At 38.6% G+C, this 17643-nt stretch overlaps 1 protein-coding gene across 1 annotated transcript; it reads left to right on the forward strand.

Annotated features, from left to right (window-relative positions):
- Positions 1-678: 678 nt before the first annotated feature.
- On the forward strand, positions 679-15369 carry LOC107042380. Its single transcript, XM_015263718.1, has 8 exons — positions 679-708; positions 847-961; positions 1051-1644; positions 1749-2008; positions 3184-3252; positions 4304-4393; positions 14661-14918; positions 15023-15369. Exons 1-8 carry the CDS (start codon positions 679-681, stop codon positions 15287-15289), a joined length of 1683 nt encoding a protein of 560 aa, XP_015119204.1. The 3' UTR covers positions 15290-15369.
- Positions 15370-17643: the final 2274 nt, after the last annotated feature.

Raw genomic sequence — 17643 nt, forward strand, 5'->3', positions numbered from 1 at the left:
TTATTCATTCATTAGATTCTCACCGAATCATTCATCATCTAGGTGGTGACTAATTGAAAGGGAACAACAGAGAGAACCTGTGGTTTAACTATTTATAATCATCGTAATGTGGACCAAGTATTCTCCAAGAATTATTTATTATTCCATTTCATCCCCTTGTCCGAAAAATCTTTCGTTGGAATGGATGAAGCGCCTATCTTTAGCAACAGAGCTCACGTCATTTACATTATACTTGCAGCAGAATCCGTAAGAGATCGACACTTCATACCTTTCACTCAACGGACGGGTTCATCACCGTTTCACGCAGGAAACATTATTGAATATCTGTCGTACCGTCAAACCAACAATCATGGAATGAGTTTGACTAGCTCTTATGAAACCTGTCAATCAGCAATTAATGGCTTTTGTGATCGGTGTATTCGAAAATAGATAATCAAATCATTCAAATCAACTTATCCAATTGTATTTGTTTATTTTCATAGCAGTCCTCGGCTTCATTCAATACACTTCGGGTAAATTATATTTGCCAGGCAGCCACAAACTACTGCGGCTCCTGTCAGACCACACGCGAGCGGTTCAATCGCGCGGATGATCCATTAATTTAGGTGGATAAGCGTTGATTCGGTGTCAATAATTTTTCATAAAATCTATCTGCCGCTGATTATCGATTGTGAAAGAATGTCGAGGCGCACTGTGTGTCCTGTCGGGGTGATTTTTGTCACGACAGTGTTGACATGAATTCGCATCCAACAATTCTCGTGCATTTTTTAGGTACATGCATGTGCCATTGTCGGCGAAATCACGCGATAATAATTTTTCCAACTTGCTCCGAGGGCTCAGTTCAAGCTGGCACGTCGAGTGAGTGACTCAACTGGAGTAACAATTTTCAATATGAGACTTCTCCGGCCACGGAACGTAATCGAAGAGAGTTGGCCATCGATTTGCGCGACAAGAATTATCGGTTAGATATAACGATGTCATTAGCTGTCATCGATGTTATTATGTTTATGTACACCATATTCATCCTGGTAACTAAAACTTTCATTTTAGGATTACGTCCAGTCGTTATACGTCGAACAAAGTTGTTTGGTTATTTATACATTCTCATCTTCTGGATATTGTATTACACTATGGTGTACTTAACGGTGGATTACGCAAATGAGATATTTGCGGACTGGCGGACGGTCTCAAAATCAATGAGGATCAAGCCGGCTGAATTTATTATGAATATTCTATTCTGTAGTCTTACAGTCTGCAGCAGCGTATTTAATAGTATTAAGGAGGAAAACGCAAACTCTGTACTCAACAAGTTTGATGAAAAACTAAAACTACTCGACGTTAAATTCAATTACAAAACCTTCATGAAAGCTGAACTTGTACATGTCTTTGGAATTGGCTTATTTACTGTTTTAATGTCCCTCATTGAATACGCTAACTTACAAAGTGCAAGTAGAACAAATTTGTACGTTCTCATGTCTATTACAAATCAATTACCGCAGTTAGTAAACAGTTTCGCAATTGTGCCTTTCGTGATTATGTGCATGAAGGTCAGTAAACGAAGGGAGGTAATCAATTATTTGATTCCGACGATGAGTAATCAAGCTGGGAAGGTTCCTGGTAGTCTCTCGATCGACATGAACAACGGTAAAGGATCCTTTTCGAAACTACTCAAGTGAATCATGACACTTGTCCTTGACGATACTTTTCCCGTTGTAATCCATTTCTCTTTTCCTGTTGTTATGCTCCAGTTTTCAGGGTGAAGTTACTCAGCGAGGCCTATGGACTGCTGGTTCGTGTCGTTGCCACGATCAATGACACATACGCTTCGCTTCTTCTGATAAGCTTCAGCTTCTTCTGGGCTTGGATTTTTGTACATCTTCGTCTCGCTTATTTGGCGTATCAGGCGGGAAAACAACAAGCAGATTTATGTATGGAACTCTTGTGGGTGTTCTTTCTCCTCTGGAAGTGTACTTATATTATTGATACATGTCATTCCGGGAATTCTCAGGTAATTATGGGAAACATTGGCAAATAGAAGAAAATGTTCATGACAAAAGGTGTTCCTTTTTGTGTAATAAATAATTATCATTTTTTTAAATCAAAATCCTGACATCGCTGCTACAAACTCGGGTCTACAACTCGGGCCTTCAATTGAAAGCCCGAGTTGAAGCCCCGAGTTTGTAGCAAAGATGTCAGACAAGATATGAATGTTTTTTTGGGCTCAAACGAAAGAGCGGGTCGAGAAATGGCGTGCTAGGACCTCTAAAGATGGTTTTGAACCAGGGGAGACTCCTAGACCCCAATGTTCTATACATAATCCTAGACCCCATTGTCCTCCCCTTTTCAAGTAACGGTGTGGCGTTGTGCAGATCGATCATTCGCTCGCTTCACCCTCATTTCATTGAATTTTGACTTCTATGTAGGATTATCTTCTTTGAATTACTCCATCAATTGTTGCATCCATGACGAAAGCATCAAAATGATGTGAAAATGGGTGCGTACGCGACACGGAAGAGGTTCGAGCGGACTGCGCGCGCCGCGCATCCTCCCGCGTTCACCTGGTGGACCATATTCCGGCAACGGATTGATGGATTTTGATTTAAAAAATTGATCATTATTTATTACACAAAAAGGAACAACTTTTGTCATGAACATGTTCTTCTATTTGCAAATGTTTCCCATAAAAATAAAAAATCATCAAAAAAACCAGTTAATTTGTTTATAACTATTAATTGCACGCACTTACATAAAAAATACCACCGGATTCGGATTTCTCATACCCGAAAACATAAGAAAACACCTCAAAACCTTACCGCACTTGAAGTGCACACGGGAAGGGGGTATTGCGTGTGGACTAGAGATGAACTCAACCGGATTCACTTTCAGTTTCCTTCAAATGACGTCATACAACCCATTGAGATAAAAATTCATTCAATACTAAAATTTGAGCGATTGTATGACTCCATTCACTGAAAATATCCTTTAAATTCTTCTTTCAAATCTATTTAACCTTCATCATCACGTATGGTATAATACCGTGTAATGCACGAGCGAGAGAGTGCGATAAACGAGAGTACGGTGCACAAAAGCATCGACTCTTTTGTCACGCGCTCCAGCACTCGAACTTGGGCTATTACACGTTCACTTTGTCAAAGTACAAAATCTGTACGTGTTTTCGAGCAGGGAAAGCGTCCCAGTATTCTACTCTATGAATGCCAGACAAACTCGGATCATCATTTGCTTAGGCAGGAGGTAATGGTACTTACATGGTACAGTTATGGGCATGAATGCATGCTGTGTGATTAACAATGAGAGACAATTGATGCACTTCTGACGCAAATATTTTCCACAGGGAGACAAGAGTTGGAGAAAAATTATCTAGCGAATCTCGGTAAATTTTATCATTTACAGCGTCATATGAATTTTCGATCTTGTGAAATTGAATTCAATTACAATGGAAGCGTTCACTAAATTTCTCATTCATCTTAAAAACTCAAGAAAATTCGGTTTTTCATGTTAAATAATCATTGATTTTTCAATGAAAGCTTCAATTTCCAAACTCATCATGAAAATTGAACATCACATAAAATTCAATTTGCAATAGATTGAGAATTCAGAAAAGTTGTTGCCTGAATTTTCAAAATTTTCAGAGGTTTTTCAATGCCGTATGGACCTGAAAATCGAGAATTGCTTGAACATTCAAGAAATTAACTGATTCGTCAATAAAGAAACACAGAAATTTCATGTAGCTTTGTCGTCGTTGAAAATTTCAAGTTTTTTCACTTGAAATTTCAAGAGTAATTTTCTAACCGTGTGGTTAATCCCTATTTTTAGTGCAGAATTAGTAGTATGCCCAGAATTAGTAATTGGGAATAGATTCCTAAAAATCAGTGACATGTCCCTAGAAGCCAATGGCATATTCCAGAAAATAAAAAAAGATGTCTCTGTTATCCAGAAATGAATTTCTCCCCACGATTACTTGCTTCATTTGGTAATTTTTTTCCAACGTTTTCCTCCGTGCAGAGAGCACAAAAAATGTTGGCAAAAATAAAATTACGGTGAAATACGTGGGTTTCACTCTAATGAAAAAATAGCTTTGATTTAAAACATTTTTGATTCAACTAACGCATTGCAATTACAGTATTGGACAAAAAGGCTTTTTTAATCTCGCTCCATTCTCTCCGTTACATTTATCAAAATCACTCCAGGTTTTTCTTTTTTCTATCCTCTCCCTATTACTGTGAGTGCAGAAAAAAAAACATGGATTTTTAAAAATGTTATCTATTAACTGTACACGTTCCAGATGGAATCTTTTGCGCGCCAGGTGGAAAACACGAATATCAGGTTCACAGTGTACACTCTCTTCGCTATTGATTATGCCATACTACTGAAGGTACGAAAAATAAGAGAATGAGGTTTTCACTCACTGTCATACCTTCGTATATTCTCGCCAGGTCATCCTCGCAATGGCTGCTTACGTTTTGTTCCTGTCGCAATTCGGAGTAGACACCGTCGAATGAAAGGAACGAGTATCGCCGAGTATATAGCGGGGACTTGAATGAGTCGAGTGGGTGGATATACACAATGTCAAAATCAACTGGATCATGGAACGCAAATGGACTGTGGGAGGTCATTGTTTACCGAATGCTATACGCACGGGAATACACGATTGAGCAATATAAACCACATGCGGCGAGGGGTGAGGCACCGATGACTGGAGTGAGAATTCAAACAAACATCTGCACGAGTACTTATCCGGTCCAGGGAGCCCGATGAGGCTCATTCTCTCACATGGGGAAAACAATTTGCGTTCGTCATCTCTTCTCAAACGAATCTCGAAGAGGAATGGGTTTACAGCACGCGAGAGCTGTTTTAATACAACGTCGGGTAGAATTGACGGAATTTCCGTAACCGTGAGGAAATGAGAAATGAAAACACGGAATGAGACGGAAGTAACGAATGTGGAGAGAAAAATTTTGTAAAAATTGCTCTGACGTGGATGGTGAATGTAGAAAAATACATTTGGGGACGGGGAAGAATTGAGGAAGAATTATTGAAAAAATCAAGTAATTACAACGCAAATTTTCATGGTTTGTCTGTCTGCTCGATTTCAAGGGATAAATGTGGAGAGAATGCCTAATTTCCGCCGCATACTCGAAAACATTTCCTGACTGCTGTGTAATTTGTCCTGAAACGGTAAAATTTTATCAAAATTTCCCCGGGGCATAATTGTTATCTTATAATACGCAAAATTTCACTGTGAATTAACATTCGTTACTTGACATGGAGAAATTAAAATTTAATTCTATTCAAAACCTAAAAACTCTCTTGACTCAAAGTGATTCTTCTTAAACCCCATTTCCCTCCGTTAAATTTTCTGGATAATTTTCCCTTAATTTTACCCTCCGTGTCCTCTAATTTTCCCCCACATCTTCGAGATAATGTCTTATATAGGTACATTTTTCCCCGCGAATAAATCCTGCAATAAAGCAACCGCTTGAAGAAAATTTCGACAATGCACCTGGCGAATTGACTTCGCGTGCTCAACAAGAATAAGATAAAAGGAATCACGTATAAATAGCAGTGTTGAAAATTCAAAGGTACGACAATGCAGCGTGTGGTCACACAAAAACCAACAGAGTGTCGGCTTACCATCAAAAGGAAGCCACTCTTCCTTGAGAAGATCCCGTCTTCAGATAAGTGATCTCGAACTAATAGCTTACCCTTTGCGTAACGGATATACTCTTGTTTTCGACCTTTCCCTCTCAAGTTTCTTCCCATGAGATGAGGAATAAGTACTTGAGACTTATTACCACGGCGTTTTATCCTCTCCATCCCCCCTCCCTCTCTATGAAATAATATCCTCACCTCTTCTCCACCATTTTTCTTCCATCATGTTTGAGATGGTCGTCGACAGACCTAAGGAGACGATAAATCCACCGTAATTTTGAATAATCAATGGATTCTGTCTATTCATACGCATCGCGGGGCTTCAATCCATTGGCTTTTGTGCCAACATCATCAGCGATGATGTGCACCGCAGTGGTGTCCTAATATTATGCAATCTAGAGCATCTCAGAGAGAGAATTGGCGCCCACCAGGCATTCGTAGTCAGCGCCTGATGATGGTGGTGACCTAGCCGGGGCTGAGTGAACGTTACGCGAAATACAAGAAAGCACGATTATGTAATGACGCAAAAGGCAAAAGATCGGGGGAGGTGTATGGACGTTACGAATCAAGCGCACTATCCTGCCATACTGTTGATGATGTACGCTGCATTGCACCGACGCCGCTGCCGCCGCCTCTTTTTTCATTTCAACTGCATCTTCATAAGTTGCATCAGTCGGTGCCTGTGGCTGAAAATTTTATAAATCTACATTTTCTCAGCGTTTCAATTTATTTAACGTCTGATTGTTGTGATCCCGTGCCCTGCGAGAAACCTAGTTAATCGCGGAAAGAAATATACCTCAATTGAGAATATTTTATACTCGAATGGGGAATGGGTATTTCAATTCGAGAATGACTCTGGCGTATCAGGCCGGGTTGTACCAGGCCTCTCAAGTGTTACACAAGGGTCCGGCACTGAGTATCAGAGGATAAGGGTCAAAAAGCGGTGGTTAAAAATGAGGGTCGGAATATTAGAGTCAGAAACCGAGGGTCAGAGTATAAAAGTAAAAAAAGGGGATGTCAGGCAATGAGGATCTAAATATAAGGATTAAAAATGGTGATCAAAAACAATATATGGCACATTTCAATCATTTCCAACATTTCCGCACTTATCGATAGCCTGTTAGAAATTTTTTGAAATTTCATGGAAGATATTACAGTAAATCTCACGAGAGTGACATTGAATCGAATTTAGGGGAAAAATGGTTATGAAATTTCAAGTTTCGAGTAGAATTCACGGAAATTCATGAGTTTTCAGTGGGAGTAAGATGGAAATTTCACAACTTGATAGAATTTTCAGTGGAACATGAATATTCAGAAACAAAATCACATTAATTTTCAATTTTTCCCTGAATTTTCCGATTTTTCTAAATGCGCTCAGAATAATTGAACAGCAAAATCAAGTATTTTATTGATTCTTGGATCATTTGAACAAAAAATCATTGGAATGTTTGATTTTTCAATGACAAAATTTCCTGAAATTTCAGTGAAACTTGAACACGATAAAAATTTTCGGAATTTGGCACGGAAAATTCAGACGTCGTCCTAAATTTTTAGACCTTCAACTCAATTAGGAAGTGAGATATGAGCAATTTCTGTATATAATATTCCGACACTGCCTGATGCTTACATTACACGTAAGAGGGCTCGGTACAACCCAGCCTAATATTGAAGAATCATCCTGAAATTCAAATACTCATGCCCCATTCGAGTACAAAATATACTTAAAGCAAGCATATTATATACTCGAATTAAGAATAATATACTTGAATCAAGTATATTTTATTCTCGGCTCAGATTTATGCATATACTGGATTCCGGTATAAAATATACTCAATTCAGGTATCTGTTTTTTCCGTGATCATTTTCGTTCTTAATTGATGGAGCGTTAGCGATTACGAAAAGTGTTCCCTTGAGAAATATGTAAATCTTTCATAATGATTCGAATGATATTTTGTGTGGAAATAAATCAATCCCCAGTGATAGATTAATAAAAACTGTATATCAAATGCCGTTATGATTTCGTCATAAAAAGAACGTCCAGATCATTTTTTTTCTCCTCGATCCCATCAATTCAACGGAAACGATTGCATTAAACATGTATCCATGAATGGATGAATACTTATAACTGTTGAAGAATTTCCCGTCTGATTTTCCAATGGGAGCTTTCAATTAAATTCTCGAGAAAAAAGTATATTCATCATTCTCCATTTTGCCATTCATTAATAATCCTGAAGCATTTTATCGAATGAACACTCACCCGAAGGAGCAAAAGAAACCCACTGGATCAATGCTGATGAGCGAAAAAAGTCGAAAAAACAAAATTATCTGGAAAAAATTCAGAAGGGAGAGAGTTCTTGAAGGGCTCATTAGAAAGCTTCCATCACAACTGAATTCTATTTGAACTTTACGAGCCCGAGATTATAAGAGGGTTACTTCTCCTGTGAATAATAATACCCTCGAGACTGCTTGCAGGCCACGCTTTAAATTAATAACTCAATAAGAATTCAACGGCTTCTGGACGCTGGGTCTCCCTGAAACTACGGAGTCAACGATCTTCAACTGTTGAATACCAGCGTTAAAACCGCGAGAAAAAAAGCACCCAAAAAGGGGAAGAAAGGGAAACACATTTTGCTGAAGTACATTTCACCGCCGGGTGTTTTAATTCTCCTCTGTCTTAGTCCTCCTCCTCGAGAACTACCCGGGAGGTACAGCCAAGGAGCTTTTTACTTCGGCGATTTATGCCAAGCGTTCATAAATCTAGAATCCCAAGTACGACGTTTGAATGCAAGTACCAAAGGGGCCCCTCCGTTCGATTACAATTCTAATTGGAGAAATGAAGAAAACCCATTCAACTCCAGGGAGTCTGGAAAACTCACTAGTTCAATAATAATTACAGAAAGAAAGAGGGTGAAGAAAAATATGAGGAGGAAAAATTCTTGTTTCAAGTGCACTCGAGAGAAAGTTAAAATCGAATGAGCCCCTGCAATAATATTTTCAATCGAACTGCGGATAATAATAATGAATGATGAAAGACTTATCGAATGAGAGTTGCCATAATCAATCCAACATTGGCAAACTATCGCTCCAAGTCTGATTAAAACATTGATTGCTCGTAAGGAAGATGTTAGACCTGCAAAACTATTGCAATACCCCGGGGGACAATGATTTATTGGAATCGTGCTGCACAGGGTTACGCTGGGTCTCTGTACGCGTGACTCGTCACGCACTCGTCCGGTGTAGAGGGGCGAGGGGCCGGAGGGGGGTATGGGCCACCTACTCTCGCGTGATATCACGGAAACACAGCGGGGAAACACACCGTATACAATACATTTCTACGCTGTACGTGTTGCTCACATACTGGCGATTCATGAAGCACAACATATTAAGCTTGTCCCCGTGTCGCTATGAATTTATAACGATTTATATGCACCACGTTGGGGCAAATCTCCCCCTGTTTCCATTCCCCCTTCCCCTGAAAACACGAATTACTCATCCTACTGGAGGTTTTGCACACGAGGAAAGCGTGAATGTAACCTCTGCCACTGGGATCTCTCGCTGAATCATTGGATCAACAGACAGAGGGACGCAAGTCCTGGTGTATTTGCCGGGCCCTTACGGCCTTTTGGTGTTAATGGAAATGATACAAATTGGAGTGCAATCTCTCTCCTGCTACCAAATTCAATCATGAACATCGTTCGATGACCAATTAACAACTGCCAATACGTATGAACTGAATCGGCCAATATTTCTGGTGCAATCAAAATACGAAACCGTTCAACTGGTGTATGAATTTTCAATACTTTTTAATTATATTCTTCAACAGTTGAAATTGAAGTGAATAACTGACTGATGAATAAATTTTCCATCGATCATGAGTGAGTAAACAAAATATGTGCACTGGGTATCACATTATCTGCTCATAAAGCACATTTTCCGAGTATATTTTGCATCCTGCTGGGGGGGGAGGTCTTTTATCGACCTGTTTGCCCATCTAGCAGACGCAATACTCCACTCTTGTTACACCAACGACTCCTCTACCCTTCTCCCTCACGTGGATTGGAGAGTTGAGATTCAACGGTGCGAGAGACATCTTCATTTTTATGTTTATGGACAATAAGATTTAAATGCTCTCGACCAGAAAATAAAGGCCCCTTTGCCAGGCGCTTTGCTGGCCGAGTTAATTGGGGCAATAAATACAATCATAAATTAATTGCAACTGAGTAACGATCATGAAGCGAGTGAGATAGCAGTGGGGATACCATGTTGTGTGATAATTGGATGCCGCTCAATTGTGATGCATTGAATTGTTTTTTATGTCATCATTTTTCTTTTACAACTTCATAATGCCCCGGTTTTTTCGCTGATATCCTCCTTCCTTTTTTCGATCAGACGTGTTTTTTTGGCTTCTTCATCGCCACTGCGAGAGCCCACCAACGTTGAAAAAGTCGATTAGTGGATGCTGGGCACAAGGCGGATAATTAGTAACACCAGAGAGGTTAATCGTGAAAAAGAAGACGTATCACAATGTAAAATGAACGTAATGAATCGCACAGCTTGGTTAAAATTACGGGGCACTCTCTGTACAACGACACTTTAATTTATTATACGATTTCGATGCATCGACCGAAGAGACGAAACTTTCCGATGGATTTTGCCTAGGGTTGCAGCGCCATCGCCATCGATATAATCGCCAGTGTCTCAATTATACACTCTTCGGTAGCTGTAAAAATAAAAACACCTTCCAAGGAGCGAAGGGGGTTGGAGGAGGGGGAGAAATAAGAAAAATTGAAGAGACCAGATAAACGGCGAGAGGCGCGATGCAAGTGGCTTGATGAAGGTGTGCGTAACGGGGGGAATCATCCCCGAAAGATCGACGGGGTCCGGTCCCGTTGTGTAAGGAAATCATGGTGGCGCAACGGCCTTGCTCGTGATGTTACATATTGGAGAACGGGAGGATGATCCTCGAGGGGCCGTCTGCGAAAGTATAAAACCAGGCACAGGGGAGATGCTACCTCGCACTCGGCATCCCATTGCCATCTCTCGCACTAATAAGATACACGCGTTTACATTACAACGTCAACGTCAATCAAAAGTCGAACGCGTGATTAAATTTTTAACGATTAACAGACAGACGCCGATCGATGAAGGATTGCATTATGGTGAGTACTAGCTGTACAAGATGAATGTTTCGGGAAGTTTGTTTATTTGGACGGCTGTTTTTATTGGGGCAACAATACATATTATTTAATGATCGTAAATTTGGGCCGTCTGGGCGCTGAAAGTTTATGGAACACAGACGCAATGACATGTTAGGAAAATATTAGAGTCACAGTCGCAAGCTCTGTCAGTTAGTACAGTCTTAGAAAATTACTCCTGAAATTTCAAGTAAAAAATCTTGAAATTTTTAATAATCACTCATTCACACGAATTTTTAAGTATTTTGTTATTGAAAAATCAGTTGAATTCTGGAGGATTCAATGGAATTCCAGTTTTCAGTTCCACGGGATAATGAAAATTATTAAATAATTTGAAAATTCAAGCAGCAATGTTCTTGAATTTTTCGTGATAATCTAACACGAAAGACGCAAACCATGAAGAATTGGATTTTACATTGAATTCAAATTCACAATATTGAGAATTCAAGTACAACTATTGCTTAATTTTCAAAAAAAAATTAACAGTGTAGATCATTTGTCGATTATCCTTCCCACGATCTGTACAACAAAAAGCAAAAAATTGAAAGTACTTGCAAGAATAAATCGAAACTGCCCGACCGCTAATTCGATTGGTGAATGAATCGCTAATAAAACACGCGGTATTTTAAAATTCTTCGAATACACGAATTATTCTTCGAATTCATAACAAAATGTGTGGAAATTTGAAATGTTCTATATTTTCGGAAATTTTCAACTTTGAAAAGAGATGCATTCACACGTGGCATCGACGCAGGGCTTGAGGGGTCAATTTCAATTAATTCCATTTTCCTTTTTTCGCGAGTGACATAAATTTGATTTTCCTGCCCTTTTTCACTTGGATACACAGTTCTAGGAGAATGTTTGTTCTTTATTTCTGTCGAAAAAAATTGTAAAAATTATTCAGTTCTCTCGAGAATCCTCGATTCCTCTGAATAATTCTAGAAAATTCTTCACTTTTCTAGAAAACCAATTCACAACACATTGTTTTTCAACAATTACGGGTATCAATCGGATCACTTGGGAAAAGCGAAAGGGAATTGATCAAAGATTCAAAGTTATCCATTAATTTTTAACTTGTCAGTCATCTTTATCATTGATTGAGTTCTTTCCTATGTATCATCTATTTTTTAAATATATTTGTGAGTGTATGAAATTCAAGACATCTGAAATTTGAATGAACAAAAGAAAGCTTCTCACAAGTAAATGAATCGCAATCTGTTGACTTTTTCCAATCAAATATCTAATAGAATCTGCGCAAAAAACAAATTTTTTCTTGTTCGTATCATCCATTCTTATTGTGCATTTACAAATGTACGAAATTTAATACCTTTGAAACATGAATTAAGAAAAAGAAGCTCTTCAAAAGACATTATTACTTGCCATATTATTCCTTCTGTTATACAATACCATAAACTCCCCCATTCGAAGAATTTACTCATTTATTTCCCTCTTGTCAGGGGCAGGGATTTGATACTTGACTGTAATGAGTAATTCGGTCTTCACCTCAGCGAGCGCTTTTTCCGAACCTTTGATGAAAGAATAATTTCCATTCGGGGAATTCTTTGCAGCAATCAAAGAGCCTTCCTCCCTCAAAGAGCGTTTGGAAAATTTCAAAGTAGATTTCTTTCGACTTTCACGGATCTACATGCGAGATTGAAAAAAAACACCGCGAGGAATTTGTTTGAGCTTAATATTATTAATTAAATTCATGACGTATAGAGACCCGAGAGCTTTGCGATGCCACGCAGCCAATTACCTATCCAACAGAATATTAATATCACAATTTTCCCGGAAGAAATACAGCATTGTAGTCGACGGAAGGCCAGCACAGCAATGCACTCCGCATTTTTTACTTGTCATAAAAATTCCGCGTTGTCAAAGAAATCTTCCACGGAATACACGACGCCCAGCGTTCTCTTTATTAATTTTCCTATATGTAAAACCCGGAGCTCTGATGTGGAATTTTCAAAAAAAGAAAACCCCTAGATAAAACCGCTCGGCATCTGCATTCACCATGAATACGAGCATCGCACGACACGAGAGACATCATCTTCAGAGATGCGTGTGTGGTATTACGCAAATGCTGAGCTCTGTGGCATCAAAACTTATCCCCAGCGTATACGGCTTTGTCTCGGTCTCTATCATTGAACCGTGTCATCGTGGAAAAGGCGTTCAGAGCATTCAGCGCATCTCCCATTCACCAATGATACTTTGTAAGAGATTGCGCCGTTGATGACGTCTCCTCACGCACACTACTGACCAATAAACATGGTGATAACCATGCCTGAATCAGCTCAATGTCTCTGTGAATTCAACTGGGGCATTCAGAGAAGGAAAAATATGGAAAGAAACTGATGGCGAAAAAGACTCCATTGCGATCATTACAAAAGCGATTAAAACCAGCGAAGAGAACGCGAATGAAAAATGTCCAATGACGGAGGGGGAAAAAAAATTGAATGAATGGGGCGAGAAATATCCGGAGACTCCTACGCGTCCCGCGAGGCCCATTATGCGCGTTTATATGTGTTATAGCCAGCCGAATGGGAAAGTTAATTATTATCGCAGGGATACTGTGTTACTAGACAACACTGAAGGCGCTAGACCGTTGAGAATCCTTACTCTCCCATAACCCGATTTTCGAGCATCCAGAAGCCGTGCCAAAACACCAACACCATACTTCCTATCGTTCTCTGAATACCAGGGGAGGGGGGACAAAGCAATGGAGATTGGTATTACAGATTTCAACGCCTAATGGATAGAACTCCTGCAGTTACGCATTGCGACACTATCCGAGTCAAATTGATTCATTATCGTCGATTCTCCTCTTTTGTGTTCTCGCTTCTCTCCGATTGAATGCAGAACTCTTGCTTCGTATAAATCGTTTGCAATCGTGAAACATGGTGTTAGTAAACTCGAATGAATCTCAGAGTTTTTTTTGTTTGGAAATTTGAGGGGAATTTGGGAATGCGTAATTCTCGATGTGGGGATGGGAAAATAAATCTAGGAATTTTATGTGGAATTTTATTTTATGAGGAAAAAATGTCAAATTGTTCTGCAAACTTCAGAAAATTGTTTTCCATCCAATAAAGTTTGAGGACAATAACCGATAATTGTATTTTTGGAGTATTTTTTCCACTCGAGAATAAAATAAATGTAGAGCCACTAATGAATTTCCAACGTCAAATGAACAGCTACTGTGCAATTTCAAGCGGAAATTTCCCGGTAAAAGGGAAATATTCAATGGAATTCCAATTATTAGGTCTACGCTCTATGTCATTCCAATTATTACGCTACGGTCTATGTTCAATTTTCACAATGAATCAATTTTCTTGAATTTCTAAGATCAATACCTCTGAAATGCGATCATTTCTTGTTAATGGAATTACAATAAAACCGACACATAACTGAGGCTGAGGTAATCCTCTTTCCGATGTTGTTCGTGTAATTATATTACCCATCATAATTTCGCAAAAATGTAACTTTAAAAACCCCATCCCTGAGGGTTTAATTCAAATGCAATACCGTAATTACGTGAAATTTCCCTGACGTTTTCTCATTTCCACAGAATAATTAATATTGAATCAACAGAATCCATTGATTTTCTCATCAAATTAATTTAAATTAATTGAATATGTGATTTGCGAAATATAATTAAGGAAATATACAACGCAAATTCACCCCAAATCTCGAAACCCTGCATAGAACCAAAATAGAATGAACATTCTGAGCCCGAACTAATGATTCGTGCCTTCTCAATTAAAAACTTGATGCATTACTCCACCCCATTCGATTCAGATGTTCCTGGGATCATCGTTAATGATACTCGCAGTATCCACCCTAGCCTCAGCCCGTCCAGAGCCCCCAACTGGTCAATACCTACCCCCTGACCAGCAGTACGGTCCCCCACGTAAAAACGACTATCCCGGTGGTGGTCAACCAGGCCAAAATGTACAAAACAGTGGATTTGGAACAAATCAATACCTACCACCGAATCAGCAATATGGACCACCCGGAGGTGCACCCGGTGGTGGTTACGGTGATGGATACAATGACGTAAGTTCATTACCGTCAGTCACATTAAACATCTCCCATCGGACTCAACGAAACGTTAACAAAATTTTCCCGGCTATTATTACCCCTGTATTTTATCATTCCAGACACCGGCTAAATACGAATTCGAGTACATGGTGAATGACGCTGACAGTGGAAATGACTTTGGACATAAAGAGAGTCGCGACGGTGATGTGGCACGTGGTGTCTACTACGTCTTGTTGCCTGACGGTAGACGTCAGACAGTGGAGTACATCGCCGATCAAAATGGCTTCAGACCGGTAGTCACTTACATACAAGAGGGCACGGGAAATGGCTACCGAAATGACGGTGGCACCGGTTACCCAAGTGGAAACAATGGTTATCGTTATTAGTTTCGTACATGGACAACGACTATTGGGCCTATTGCCACATTAAGATCTTAACTGTAATATCCCACTACAAGACCCATACCTCGCATCAATGATTGCAGTTTAACCCGACATTCATTATTATTGAAATAATCATTGGACTGTACATTATCAACTACAAACAAGTACCGATTTTAAAGAAATATCAGCGATAATGAACTCGCGATATAGCTATTTTCCATCCCCTCGTGATATGATGTATTTTGTCAATATATCTCTCTCGTTAGATGAAAATAATGTTGAATTCCCAGTGCGACAATATCGCTACACTGCCATACCATACACATTAGTCATAAATATTTCCTAAAGATTTTTTTTTATGTGTACTCTCGTTAGTTACTGAAACATGTACTACTGTTTGTAAAATAGCTCAACGTTGATATCGCTGAATTATGTAGAGATAATACCATTTAAATTTCCTATTGATTTTTTTTATCTTCACGGTTCAATCAACTCTGTTCAATGTATTATATATTTTGCATATAAAAATATTTATAAATTGCATACATTACTGGCTTCTTATTCCTTTAAACTTTGAGCTCATCGCGCATGTAAACATGGGGAAACTACGCATGGTTTATGATTCATCAAGGCATCAAAGGGCGGTTTTCACCTTTTGAATGAAAAAAAAACAAACAAACGTAAATAAATAACGGAGAGAGAGGAGAGAGAGAGAGAGGCTTTCCCTATACCTTTAAAGACTTCAGCGATGCGGTGAATGAAAAGAAATGCAAATGAAAGTTTGAAAAAAATAGTAAACTCTGCTTAAAAGCTTTCACGCTTTGAGCTTTTAGAGGAACCTTGTACTTTCAAGTATCAAAAGCAAACGATTTTCACGATAGTTGATCATAGCCACCTACACTTTTGCCCGGAAATTCATTGAAAAATATCCAGTATGATGTGGACGTAAAAAGAATACAAATGATCAAAAGGAAAACTGCGTTCATCGGACTTTCATCATTATAATTATTCGTTCCAGTATCTGTAAATGAATTTCATTCCTTCGTAGTTTAATTCGCCCATCAACGCCGTTCCATAATCCTTTACTCATTGAGATGGGAATGATAAGGGATTACGAGGAAAATTAATTAAAAAGTGGTTATTCTCCAAAGTCTTAATAAATGTGATAGAATCGAAAAAAACGGATGAGTTTATTTACGCAAAATGTGAAAGTAATGAGAGATATCTGAGATGGAGTAACAGTTTTCAACAGAGGGAAGGCCTTGCGCTTCTAATAGCGCATCCATCTCGCACACAGCGGTAGAATAAACCCATCACCCTCCTTTCCCCTCTGTTACAAATACCAACATATTTCACGTACGAATTATTCCTGTCTCGCTTCATCTCTGATAGCACGTACCATTTTCCAACCATAAATGCAGGGTGAATTGCAACCACTTTCTTCAGTACACATCAAGTTTATTATCTTCAATTTGACGCAATACAAAGTACGTATGCAGTATATGAATAACGATTCAATATATCAGATGTACACTTGAAGACAGAACGACCTGATATCGCAAAACTTTTCGAAAAATCATTTGAGCCGGGAATTTTGTAAAACGAGTCAGAATTGAGTGTTTTAACTCGTGAGAAAATAACTGAAAATAGTAAATGCTTCGATCCAGTGAATAGTGACTTACAGAGTTTCATATTGAATGAATACAAAATTCATTCAAAGGAAATCGAGATATTCTTGAAGTATGAATTTTTGAAATATTCAAAAGAAAGAGATAACTCTATCTCTTATTACTGGCCCTCTAATGTCGGATGATAGAATAAATAAAATACTAAAAGCTTCGAATAAATGACTTATAAATCAAAGACTTTCATGTTGAATGAACACAAAATTCATACAAAAGAAATCTCCAAAGGTTCTGAAAATATGGATTTTTTATGAATTAAAAAAAAGTGATAACTCTATCTTCTTATTTTGCACTCAATTTCAGATGATAAAATAACCACAATTCTATAAGCTTCAACCTAGTGAATCATGAACCATGAACTTTCATATTCAATAAATCCAAAATGCATGCGCAAGAAATCTCCAGACATTTAGGATATATGAATTTCTGAAATATTCAAAAGGCAGAGATGATCATATCCTCTCATCAAGTTCCTTATCATTCCAATAATATTACCTCACTTCGAAATGAAATATTGAATTTCTGTTTAAAATCTTCCTCAGATATCTATTCTCCACTGATCGAATATTACGCTATCCTCTTGGCTCGGGAAATTATTTTCGGGATATGGGATTGTTTCTTCTCTCAGTAGAGTTAATTCAAGTAACTGGCATTGTCATCTATTGAGGAGTG

This window comes from Diachasma alloeum, unplaced genomic scaffold, assembly GCF_001412515.2.
Source record: "Diachasma alloeum isolate Michigan unplaced genomic scaffold, Dall2.0 Dall_scaffold_00176, whole genome shotgun sequence".
NCBI classification, from domain to species: Eukaryota; Metazoa; Arthropoda; class Insecta; order Hymenoptera; family Braconidae; genus Diachasma; species Diachasma alloeum.